The sequence below is a fragment of the Lycorma delicatula genome, chromosome 2 (genome assembly GCF_047948215.1).
Source record: "Lycorma delicatula isolate Av1 chromosome 2, ASM4794821v1, whole genome shotgun sequence".
In the NCBI taxonomy this organism is placed as follows: Eukaryota; Metazoa; Arthropoda; class Insecta; order Hemiptera; family Fulgoridae; genus Lycorma; species Lycorma delicatula.
Window position 1 is genome coordinate 81,767,755 of NC_134456.1, and position 14,147 is coordinate 81,781,901.

Genomic DNA, 14,147 nt, shown 5'->3' on the forward strand with positions numbered 1-14,147 from the left:
TTGCCATGAACTATGTGGAGAACACTGTTATGTGAGGATTTAAAGCTTGTCAACCTGACAAAAAAAAGCTAAGATAACTTCCACATTGTAGTGAATGTTTGGTAGTAAATATTTTAAAAAACTGATCAGTCTGAATTACAATATCGCCTACTAGACTAGAATCTGTTATAAGTAAACAGGGATGCGTATCAAGTATTGGTCATTATATTAATTAAATTAAGTTAATTCAATGATTCTAACTAAAGCACGTGTGCATACTATATTTCATTTGTGTGGGTATGGTGGTACTTTAAATTGGTGGCAGCCACTCTAAATTCTTTTTTACACTTTAAATATTATTCATTTATTGAATTATACCACTCACCTGTGACATCACAACATAGACGACTATAACAGCTGTATGTCAGTGCTACATTAGTGCTCCTTGTGCTGAGAGGGGGTATTATTAACCCAGTATACCCACTTAGCCACTAGTTTATTTATTCTTTGTGGTGGGTGTGCAATTTTGCAAATATTATTTTTTAATTGTTAACAAACATGCCTAAGAAAAATAAGACATTAATTAGGCAAAATCTCAAGATGATGACCTTGCTGTACAGCCCTACCCCCTTGACCTTTTAAGTTGAAAATTTAATGACATTAATGCCTCATTTGTAGAAGTAGTCTGACCAAATTTGGTCAAAATCAGTCCTGTAGTTCTGGAGATATAAGGATTGTGACACTTAATGCACATGAACATACAGACATACATGTAAATATGTTAACATTTGGAAAATTTCTATCTGGTTTTATGGGTTCCTTAGGTGTCAAAACATCAAGATATGGTGAAAACCACATATGCCCAAATTGGACCAGTTACAATACTTTTCCTTCTAAAGCTAGATAGAAAGTGAAAGAGAGATATTGAGTAATAATTTGATCATCCACTTTAATACCTTTACTGGCTTGTTTTAAAAGGTAGAGAGTAAAAGTGGTAGATATATTTAAAAGTTCATTGTTTTCATCTTTGTTATGCAGTTTACTGTAAAAATTGGCTTTAGCTTGCAATTCATGTTCTGGTTGATTTTTCAAATGCATCACCATAAAAAGAGAACATACATTCTGTTAATCTTTGAGATGCCTTAAATACCATATTAACTTAGATTAAAATTTGTACTTTGATTTTAGTGTATCTAAAATAGTGATAGAATGATAGAATTTAACGTTCGATTTATTTAAGATTCTCTTCAAGTTTATATTAGATGTGAAAAAATTTATAACTTAAGAAAATAATTTTTTTAAAAATAATTAATTCATGACTATATTTTTTTAAAAAATTGTAATTACATGATATTTGAAAAAGTTTTTAATGTAAATTATTAGCTGCATGAATTTAATTTCTGTAATACTAATTTGTTTTCAAATTGACTAACTTATTTTTAAATAAAATACTATTTTATTTTTTGTATTGAAAATGTGGTTTCACTTTGTTAATTTATTAATAAATTTATTCTTAGTTGCTTGTAATCTAATATTGTTTCAGTTGTTTATTAAAAATGAAGCATAATTTTTTTACTCGTACTTGCCCTAATAAATGAAATTAAATCCAACCCCTTACAAGCTTAAAAAGTAAATACTGGAAAAAAGAAGAATAAATGTGTATGTACACCCTAGGATTAATTCTGGGCTTGATAATAAATCTTTTTTGGGAATCATCATCTAAACAAAATCTATAAAAGAGTTTTTATTCTACAAAAGAAAGCCAAAATGATGAAAATAAAAGATACAAAACAGAGTAGGCAACTTTTAAAGATCTGATGTATAAGTTCACAGAACAAAACTGTTTTAAATGTAAACCATCTTATTAGGGTCATATTTTTTTAAGAAACTCATATTTTTCATTGGTGAAAAACACAAAACCTTTTTATAAAAAGCTAAAGCGGTTTTTAATTGAAAAATGTTTCTATTCTATTGAAGTAATTCCTTTCCTTTCTAATAATAAATGATTTAGAAAGTTGTAGATGTAGGATTAGATTTAAGATAAAACTTCTAATTCACTATAATTAGTAGTGAGTCTCCAGGAGATAGTGTAAGAAAAGGAAAAACAAAGTCTGTTTTAAAGAAAATTTGTGTAAAGTGGAAACCAAAATTTTCTAGCAATTGGCATCAAGCTGATTTAAATAATTTTGTTTCTATTTACAGGTTCTATTTGATCTTCCAGATTTTCGAGGAGCAAAACATGCACTTCATAAAGCATATAAATTGCGAACACCTGATGACAAAGATAATATGGAAGTGAAAAGAAAACTAAAAACAGGTGATACTTTACCTGATTATTGCAGTAGTTTTCTGATTATGTTTCATCCCTTGTTTTGTTTTTAGTCGATTAATAGAAGTAAGATGAAATGAGTTTATCTGTTTACTCATGTTATCTGTATGCATTTAAATAAAAAATTATACTTTTCCTAATATTATCAGTATTAACTGACACCTAATATTACATGACTCCATATCATTCCAGGATTGGTGTTATGCATGATTATGATGTAAATTGAGGAGGTTTTTCTAGTTAGAAAAAGCTGCTGAAACTTAACCATTCTTGAACTACAGAGTGGCACATTTAAAATCAGCTTGAGAAATTGCTTGGTTTGGTGGCCACTTAGTTTAGCACATTGTAACCAGTTAAAATAATTGTATAGGTACATGACTAATACATTATGCTTAAAATTTTATGGTGCTGCATTAGTGAAGTAAGCATCATTGTTAGTAGCAATGAAATATTTTAGGTTATTAGTCATAAATATGAAAAATAATTCCCCATTAGTTAGTTCTTATTTGTGTTTCAGCATTAGCACGTAAGTAAACTTATTGTTTATCACTTTTGTCTGATATTGTTTGTGGTTTTTTTTTTGCGTACTAATCTTTTTGCATTTAATCTTTGAATACAAGATGCTATATTGTACAAAGTAGTGTATGGCTTTATCTTACCACCTAGTTGTTTAAATTAACTCAAGAGGAAAAATTCCCTGCTTTAGATCCGCTGGTAAAGTCTACATTACAAAATTTAGTGAAACAAATTTTGTTCATCAGGATCTGTTATAACAATATAATGTATCCCAGATGCAGTCACTGATTTTGCACTGAGTTGAAGGAGTCTCAATAAATGATACTGCATTTATCACAATAAAGTGGTATCTTGTGAAGACCTTGCCAGTGAATATTACATGAATTAATGTTAAAGCCCTTCCATGTTACTTTGGAAATTAAAGATCATGATAATAAGATTGACTGTAAAACATTTTGTGAATGGTTCCTCAGCAGTATTGAACAAGAAGTATTGGGTCCGTTTCTCTTTTACTTTCAGATGTGTCATGGATTCACTTAATGGTATATTTCAATAAACAAAATTATTTTTAGACACTGGTCTACTGAAAATCCCTGCTTACAATAAAACTTCTTCATGGCCTCAAGATTGGTTGATGTTTGATGTGTGGTATCAGGAACCTAAATCATTGGACCAATATTCTTTGAAAACATTGATGTATTCTTTTTGTAAAGAATTATTGTTCCAACTGACTCCAGTGAACTCATTTACAGGTGTTTTCAAGAAGATGGGGGTGCTTGCTACACATGAGACAATTTATAGCTTTCATACATGATGTTTTTTTGGAAAAAAGGACCATTAGTAAAAATTTATGGATTTCCCATTCCCTAAATATATCACCTTGTGATATTTATTTTTAGGGCTCGCTTAAAGATAAGATCTATAAAAACAACCTGCATAATCTTGAGGAGTTAAAGGTCACTATTCAATGTGAGATTATCAGCATCTCAAAAGAAAACTCAAGAAGGTGTTTCTTAAAATGATGTGATGTGCAGAAATATAGATTACTGCTGAAGGAGGACATTTCAAACACATTCTTTAAAGTCGTTTGTTTGGAAAATTCAATAATATGAAGTTTAATAAAAAAATACACGGAAGTTTAGTTTTTCTAAAAAAAATCTTTATTTATTTTTTTCACTTTCAAGTACTCTCTTTCAGACATAATACATTTGTGCCAACACTTTTTTATAATCTTCGAAGCACCTATGGAATGCAATCTTCAGCATGGAGTTTAGTTCCTTCAGCGATTCTGTCTATCTCTTTATTGTTGGCAGAATGTCATCCTTTCATGGTTCTTTTCAGCTTGGAGAATAGGAAGAAGCACAGAGGGCCATGTCTGGCAAATCCAGAGGCTGTGGCATCATAACAGTGTTATTTTTGGCCAAAAATTCATAAACAAGCAGTGAAGTGTGAACAAGTACATTATTGTTCATTTACATTCATACATCTCATCCTCTGAAATAATTCCTTACAGTAGTTCCAGAGGCTACACAGAAAAGAGAGAGAGAGAGAGGTACATTATCATGGTGCAATTGCCATGAATTGTTTTGCCAGAAATCCAGGCATTTTCTTTGGAGTGCTTCATGCAAATTTTGTAGAACTTCAGTTAGTACTTCTTATTGACCATATGACCTGGTGACAAGAAATCATGATGCACTAAGCTGTTGAAATAAAAGAACACAGTGATCAAAAGCTTCACATTTGATCAAACTGGACAAGCTTTTTTTGGTTTGGCTCTTCAGGAAGCTTCAGTTGGGACGATTGGGCCGTAGTTTCAATGTCATACCCAAACAACCATGTTCATAACTCCAGTTATGATCTATTTGAGTAGTTCTGAATCGTTGTACACTTCATTCAGCAACTTCTGAGCAATGTTCATTCAGCACTGTTTTTGGTAAAAATTCAACAGTTTTGCTGCCTCATATTTCATGTCCAAATCGTCTGAAAACAATTGCTTGGCATGAGCAGTCTCTCTGATAGTGATTTGGCGATTATCCATAATCATTTTCTTCACTTTTTCGATTGTGTCATTGGTTGTTTAAGGGTGCTCATCATCTTCAACATCTTTATGGCTCTCTTGGAAACATTTGTATCACTTGTAAACACTTGTTTTATTCATAGAAGAATCACCAAAAAACAACATTCAAAATTTCCAATGCGTTGCTGCACTTTATTCCAAATTAAATGCATTTTACTCTGAATTTAATGCAAATTCTTTGTTCCATTTTTTCTGCAAATTAAAAATCACCGACTATGTGGAAACATGTGTAGCCTTAGTCTTTTCAAAAGCCAACAGTAAACTAAGTATCCAGTATGGCTACCATTGTAAATATACATTAGGGACTTCTGTACCAAGATAAAAAAAAAAAAAAATTGTGATTGGGCTTATACAGCATGGAGATTCTGCACATTTTTTTATTATACCTCGTATATCTAATTTAGTAAATATTTTACTAGCTTATGATATAGTTTCTTGTCTCTTCAAACTTACCATATTTTAAAGAAAATAAAATTATCAACAAAACAAATTATAATCATTTTTATTTTTTATCATTTTAAGTTTGAAAATAAGATAAATGAAATATTATTTATTGTGAAACAAAATAATAGTAATAAAATAATTTCAATCGTTAACATTAACCGATGAAAAATTTTAAATATAAACTTTAGTGGTCAAAGTATTCATGCATATGCTAAATAAACAGTCACTGAACCAAGTGTAACAGAATCTTGGATGGTTTAAAGTGGTCGCTTTGTACTGATCTCAAATCAAAACAAAAAGTTATTTATGTTTTTACATTTTTATCAAATCTGTTTAATAATTCAGTCAACTAAGCACATAATCTGAGCAACGCTCAGGTGGTCAAGTTATTTCGTACAGCTAGTTCCTTTTTCCTGAAAGCATATACTAACAATTAATCATTTTAATCAATTAACATTTTAAGTAATTTTTTTTCAAGCTCTCCTGCTGTCAATCTTTTATTTTTTATGTATCAGGTGTAATATGACATTTTTTTGATAGTGTAGAAAATATAATGGAACTATTTATTTCAAACTGAAATTATTCTTTTTTCATGAAGTCATTATTACTTTTCTATCCTTTCCATTCCTATCTTGAGGGCTTTATCATGTTTTATAAATCAGTTTTAAATAAAATAAGATTTACCTAAATATTTTATTTATTCTTGAAGCTTAAGATTTGTTTTTGAAATGTTTTCTGCTATGTCTGAAGTTCTTGGATGTCATGACTATGCCTGCAATTTCTAAGTCTTGGCATTTGTCATATTTCACCTGCAGAGGGTAGGTCACATTATGAATTCTGTTGTTATAGTGTAGCATTCATAAAGCTCTAAATTCTGTTATATGCAGGTCATTGTGATTTTTATGTACTGCTTTTTTGTAATTTTTTTTTTTTAAGTTGATATTTTTTCTCAGATTGCTTTTCTTTATTATTTGTTACAATTATTTGGGGATAAAATTAAATTTTTTATATACTCAGTGTTATTTGGTTATTTATTAGTTTAAAATATTCATTTTTCTCCATTGCTTTTATTTATTTTTTTAATAAGGATACTGTGGTGAATTCACTAAAAGTTTATCCCTCCATTTATTTTTAAAGTTAGGGCCATCCATTTGTGTTGCACAACTTTATTAGGGCTAGTAAGTTTTTCACTAGAAATTTTTTTATAATTTCTATGTCAGTAAATATTGTTTTTATATATTTTTGTTATTATGAGGTGTTGTACTTTCTAGAAAATTGAGCACAGAATATTTATAGAACCTATTTTTTTTGTTGAATGTGCTGGATTGGTTAGTACTTCCATTATTTTTTATCTAAATTTGACCTTTCTGACCCTTTCTTTGACCCTGATAACTTCTCTGGTCTAAATTTTATTTTTAGTTTCAGGAAATAGAGTATTTCTTCTGTAATAATAAAGTATTTTGTTTTCAGTTCACATAGTTACTTATTTAAAGATTATTCAATGAGGCAGCTATAAAAATGCAGTGTGTATCCAAGTTACAACATGGTTTACTAAAAATTAGTATATTATTATTATTTTTTATTTACCAAATAAAAATATTCATTGATGTGCAAAAATATTTTTATGCTGAATAACAATTATCAAATATACTTCTAAACAATATAACAATTTTTGAAACTTTAAAATGTATGAAATATCAATTTTTTTAAACTAATGTGTTTACTATTTACATTTGTCAAAAAATGACTTATCATCAAAGAGTTTATGATATATGTAATTATATATGCAAAACTTTAATCCTTGAAAAAAGGAACTTTGGAAGTAGAAAAGCACACACATTAAACCAGGTTACTGTACGGGACATATAATTTTATGTACTGTGCGTCAACCTCGCCAGATGCATGTGTGCATATTTTCATAACAAGAAATGAATGTATAATTGTATTATGGGTTGTCTAAACTAGAAATTGCAAAAATAGATGTTTAGGCAGGTGGAATATTATTATTAATATTTTATTTTCAAAATAATCTGTTGTTTTGACTATACAAGAAATGAACTGTATATTCAAATTACCATAATGCAAATCAGTTCAATGAAAAAATTTAAAAAAAAAAATCAACCCAAACATTAACTTTTACAACATTTAAATGACCAAATGTAATCAACATTGTAAACATCCAGTATAAAGAAAAATGAAGTAACTGAAAATTATATTATGCTGCTTTAAGTGACAAATAAAAAAACTAAAATAAACAAACTATTCCTATAAGATTGTGGACATAAATATTATGCAAATAATAATATAAATAGTTGAAAAGATTTAGTGATAGAAAGTTGATATTTGTTTTTCTGTGTAGCTTGTAAGATCAAGATATTTGACATGAATGTGAATTGTTCTAAAACTTTTTCTAAATATACTTCTTAAGATAGTAGTATCATTTAAGTTATGCACTGCTCATAAATTTAAATTTTAATATTTCTATTTTAGTGGCCGCAATATGTAAACTAGAAGAACGTCTTGTTCATATGGATGACAAAATTATTGCAGATAAAAGAAAGATATATGAAATGATGGGTGATGGTTGTGCTGAGATGGAAAGTTATAAAAAAGCCCTGGAATATTATCATTTAGCATTGAAGGTAAATTAACTTTGTATTTTTTTTAAATAATTTAATATTTTATAACTATTAGTTATTTCAAAGATGTCATTTTATTTGATTCTGAAGATTTTTTTTCTTTATAATAAGCATCTAGCTAGCTAATACTATGATGTCTTTTCTTAATTAAACAAGTACGGTATTAACAACAAAAATAAATTTATAAAAAAACTACATATAAAATTCAGAATTAATTATTATTTTAATTATTTTATCTATGATAGTAAATTTTACCAGACTTGAGTAAAGAGGATCACTCTAATGTGTCAAAGTGTCATTTGTGTGAACTCTTCAGAGTCACATTGTTAGTGGAGTGAAGAGTTTGGTTGTGTAGCTGTACCATTATCAGCTACCATGTCAAAAATTTATTTATAAAATTTTGACAGTATCTTGTATTACAACACATACATTCAATATTCTTTTATGGACATACGTTTATGTATTTTGATTCTAAAATCAATAATAAAAGCTATGTAATATTATTAATTGAACTATTTTTGTAATAAATAAAAATTTATGTTTTCTTTCATTTATTTAGCTTTGTAGCCTTTAGCCTTCTCCACAACATTCCTCCAGATTTCTTTATCATCAACAAATATTTTCTATTCTTTTTGCCCCATTTGGCATTTGTCTGTAACTTCCATTCTTCATTGCTCCCAAATCCTTTGCAGCTCTTTCTCTTTGAACCTTTTCGTGGTTTCTTTATCTGCCATAATCTGTGATCATATTTTGAACTGTTTGCTACAACTGTCTTACCAAACTTTCCTAAATTCTCATTTTTACTACTTTAATTACAAGGCTGTTATTAAAAAGTTTCATGTTACTGTAAATGCTCTATTTCCTGATTATATTCATTCCTTGATGATGTCTCTCATTTTCATTTACACAGTTTAGTTTAGTACCAAGACAGCTAACTAATATTGTTCAATTTCTGATTTACATTTAACCAGCTAAACGATCTTGTGAAATTTATTCATGATTCTGTATAAATCTACTGCTGTAAATATTTAATACTGTGAAATTGCAATTAACACACAAATTGCAACATACACATTCACAGTAGGTTCAGTAGTGTTAGAAGGATCAACTTGACCGAGACTGGCTGGAATTGAAAGAGGTGCAGCATTTATACACATTTGCGCGATGTTCCAGAATGTTTGAGACAAATTGGAACTTCTTGTGAAGCTGCGAGAATGTCTGATATGCTGGACGTAAGATAGAGAGCAATAAAGAGACATCAATTCTGGTTTTGTCAAGCAGCAGATCAGTGTTTGCCAAATATCAATAAATTTACTTACTCTTGGTAATTTGTAAGGTTTGTAATTAAGGTTGTAGTGTACCTTTAGCACCAAAATACATTATTATTGTGTACATTGTTATTGTATGAGAGGGGCACAATAAAAATTATGATTGAAAATTTGGTCGTAAATGTTGAAACGTAAACACTGACTTACAATCATTACGGCTATTGAAAGCTACAAAGAAAGCTACAATATTTTATATCACAAAAACATTACAAAATTTTCAAGACAAACAAATCATTTACTTGCAACACTGTATTACTTATATGTACCAGAAAAATCATTATTTGTTACTCAGGTAATGCATTTTACCACTTTAAAAATTGATTTGTTCATATGTTGAAAGCAATTACAACATACACGAGAGTAAAATAATTATTTGATACAAAATTTTCTTTATTATATAACTGATAAAAAGCTGGAAAAATTTTCTTTTTTTAATGGTAAAAAATTTAATTCTAGGAAATTTTATGTTCACTCAGGGTGTAATTTAGGCTCGTTACTTTTCATAATTTTTATAAATGATATTTGCACCTGTGTAGAGAGTTCTGAAGCTCTTCTCTTCGTAGTTAGTATGAAAATTTTCAAGTCCATGCATTCCTATGATGTGATTCATCCTCAAAATGATATTAATAGGATTGCGTGGTGTGAACAAAATGGATTAAATTTTAATATAGAAAAATGTAAATACATTTTTCTGTGAGTCAATACATACATTTCATGAGTAAATACATTGACTCATAAAAAAAGAAGTAATTTTGAATCACACATAAGATCAGTGGTTAGAAAAGCTTATAAAAATGTAGGATTTATTATTAGAAACGCTAATGTTTATAAATCTGACAATTGTAAATTTATATTTCTCATTTATTAGGTCTCATTTAGTAGGCAATTCTGTCATGTGGAATACTATTATAAAAAAAAGATAGTAAACTAATTGAAAGTACACAGATAAGAATGTTGAAATATTGGTATTTTAGGAAATATAGAGTCTGTCCTTTCATGATTCATTGATTGCCTTCTTTGCCCTATAGGAGAAATTTCACAGGTTTAATATATTGAAATAAAATCATTAATAGATTTGCAGATAAAACCTGGCTAATAAGTAAGATTTATATTTCCCTGCTGTTAAAATGTGCTCTATCTAAATACTTATTTAATACGCATAGAGTTCTTACCCTATAAACATAAATTAACAATTATTATTTATGATGAAAAACTTTAATAAAAATTTGTACAGAAATAAACATTTTTGACTAATGTCAATGAATTTTTAAACATGTTCTTCACATATTATTGAAGGGTAAACCAACATGCTATACTGAGCTGAATTCCAGTGAGTTATTGTACCTAATATTTTATGTATACAATTTTTTTTATTGTTTACTTTTAATTTTTATCTTGTAATTCTATTGTTTGAAGACAAACCTCAGTTCACTGATTTATATAAGGTAGTAATTCTAGTTAGTTATAAATTAGATGATGGATTATATTATGTTTATATTTAAATTTCATTAAACAAACCATCCAGTACAGAATATTGAGGTAAGATCTTTACCTTAATTTTTCATGAAAGTCTTTCACAGGATGCTTTATCCTCATTCATGATTAAACTAATTCCATTATTGCTTAATAAAAATCTAAAACTAAAATAATGAAAATTGCATATTAATCTAAACAAGTGCTGCTATCTGTGGTTCTTCTTTCAGGTGGTTTATTTAATGAGATTTAAGTGTAATTTAACATTACAGAGGAATAATATGAATCTTAAAAGGATTAATTTCATTAAAATATTAATAAATTATTATGATTGTATATGTATATGTGTATGTACACTGTTAGTGGATTTCTTTTGTTGTATACCAGCGAATAAATAAATATTTTAGAACTGCATTTTTTGTAATAAAGTGTTTACACTATATGCATTATTGAAATAAAAAATTGAAATACATTTAGCTGATCTACCATTCTACTTTTATGGCAGTAGAAGGTAGGAACAGAGGATTTAGTTTTTCCTGAAGTGAGCTAATAAAATTATTTTGCTGCAGTTTTGTCATTTGAAGTTGAGTTGTTTTTATGTAGCTAGAAATTCATGTTAATATACCACTCATGTCTATTAAAATACATTTGTAATAATTGTTGATTTTACATTGTTTTTAATTAAACAACTTCTTAAGATCAAATTTTTCTGCTGCTTCTTTTATTACACTTTTAATTATTTTTTTAAAGTCAATTTTAAAACTCGTATTCTTCTGAACTATTATACAAATATAAATAAATAACTTGATCCACCAAGTACAGAATAAAATTAAATTAGGTAGGATGATACTTACCTAATATTATTATAATACACAAGAGTACTTTCATGATTTTCTCACATTTTCAGTTGATCAGTTAAAAGATTGGATCAACAGAAGATGCGAGAAAATCGTGAAAGTACTCTTGTGTGTGTGTATAATGATATAAGGTAAGGATTTTTTTATACAAATATAAATAATTTGTAACTATTTATTGTAAATTTAATTAATTTTATTTAATATAAATTCTCAGTTCACTTGTGAAAATTTACGTTAAGTGTTTTCCTTTTCAGTGTGCTCAGCAGCTGGGAGAGAACGGTAAGAAGCTCGCTGAGATGTATGTTTCACTCGCACAGACTTATAAGGATCTTAAAGAGTTTGATAAAGCTCTTGATTATTATCAACAAGAATGCTACATTTGGAGAAACAATCCAGCTGAGGTATCAGTTTTGTATTTTAAAATTTTATTTGTTAAAAATGATGTTCTATTCCATGAGATCCATGAGATTAGTTAACTAATTGATTCTTTTCAACAGGCTTGCAAAACTTCCATTAGCATGGCTGATATTCTAGAGGCCAAAGGAGCACCTTCTTCTGAAATTATTACTATGTATAAGAGTGCTAAGTTTCTTGCAAGAGACGCAAAAAATTTGAAACTGGAGAGATCAGTTACTAAACATCTTATTCGTTACTTAGAAGATATTCATGATGAAACACTTTTATGTAAGTTGAGTTGGGCAATTCATTTTTTTATTTTAATTATTGATATAGTATTTTTTATGTAATTTATGACTATTTTTCTGGCCAGTTAGCTTTGTGCTGTGATTAGTATGCTTAACTGTGTTTAAATACGGAAAAAATATATACCACCAAATTATTAGCTTCAGTATTAATTTATATTTCCTTGTTTTATATCATACATTTTATTACTAATGCTATTACGTAAAATTTCTTTGTCATTAGGATTTACTTTATATTTATTTCAAAATCTACTACAATATTCTTAACAATATCATTCTTATCATCCTTTGTCAGATTAAACTTATATACATTAGCTACAACAAACTGCTCATTATCAAGGACCATATTTGTTAAATTTATCAAATCAATATATTTATCAGGAAATTAACCTGAATTTGTATGCATATATAAATAAAATGAGTAAATGCATGATAAGTTATTATATCTTATGAAGTTTGTAATGTAATTTGAGATGAATATATGAATATGTAATAAAGCTGATAATGCGATTAAATCGCGAAAGCGCTCCTGCATATATATTGGAATAAGGTAAGTCATCCTACTTTATTTTTTCTGTACTTTGATCTAATAAAATGAAATAAATATATTTTATAAATATTTATATGAGCTAATGCACAGATGCTGTATGTAAAATTCAGTCTGTGATCTATTTCTTGAATGTAAGAAAAATTAATAAATAATTGTTGGTAATTAACATTTTTGGTATGAGTTTTCAGTTTGTTTTCAGTTTGATAAAAAAATCTAATTAGTTTTGGCAGAATGTAATCTGTGAATCATCTTATCACTGAACTACCTTATACTCAGTTTATTTAAAAAAGGCCTAAGTTTTATTTTGAGTACATTAATTAGTGTGGTATTTTACCAGTTCAAGGAATTAAGTGATTTTTTTTCCAGCTACTACTGAACAAGATTTGTGTGATATTGAAATTCAGTTAGGCGATACTATGAATAGTCAATCAGATAGTGGAAGTGATGAAGATGACAATATTGTCACTGGAGGTATTGGTGATGACATATGTTTGGAAACACTTACAGGTAAAGTAAATGTTTATCTCTTCTAGAAGCCTACCTGTAGTATAATTTACTGTTATTTTACATTTGGTGGACCATTTTGTGTTGATCCTCAGTTTGGCGGTTGAGTTAATGTTGAATTATGTATGCTTGAATAATCAGCAGATTCTGCTGCTGATAATTTTTTTTAGCAGTACATTGCATACTATACTGCCAACTGAGTAGAGGCAGTGTATGTAATAGATTGTTTCACAACAGGAAGGAGTACACCGATTATTTACTTTACGGTATCTGTTCTAGTCTTAATTATAGCTGCAATATATGCAAAGTACCTGGTGTATAAGAGGAAAGTATTAACTGTAAGTTGTATTTAACAACTTGCAGTTAATTCAACAGTGTATTTAACTCTATGTAACAGGCAACCACTTCATTCTTATTTATTTTGTTCCTAGTAACTCAGGTATGAATATTGGTCAGTTTTGTTCTTTTTAGGCATATCTTGTAACTTGTCATGTCATTTGTTAAAGTAATTTGTATTATTTAAACAACCAAATTGGAGTAATGATTATTTTAGAACATTTACCTTTTATGACACTTTCACAGTCTTCAACAGTATCATCAGTTAAATAATTAAAATAAATGTATTTAAAGTTAACATTAAAGTTCCTTAATGTCAGGACTGGTGTAGACTGAATCTGTTACAGCTTCCTTTTTCCTGGTTAGCCTGTAGGAATCACTGTCAGGTATTACTTCAGAGGATGAAAGAAGGTG

The 14,147-nt window shown here is 28.4% G+C and overlaps 1 protein-coding gene across 1 annotated transcript in view; it reads left to right on the forward strand.

The window, feature by feature from the left end:
• The window catches only part of LOC142318940 (tonsoku-like protein), a 90,629-nt gene that overhangs the window by 15,458 nt on the left and 61,024 nt on the right, over positions 1-14,147 (forward strand). Inside the window, exons 7-11 of the mRNA XM_075355620.1 lie at positions 2,182-2,296; positions 7,836-7,987; positions 11,897-12,043; positions 12,140-12,326; positions 13,260-13,400. Coding sequence (XP_075211735.1) covers positions 2,182-2,296; positions 7,836-7,987; positions 11,897-12,043; positions 12,140-12,326; positions 13,260-13,400 — 742 coding nt within the window. The remainder of the gene's footprint in view (positions 1-2,181; positions 2,297-7,835; positions 7,988-11,896; positions 12,044-12,139; positions 12,327-13,259; positions 13,401-14,147) is intronic.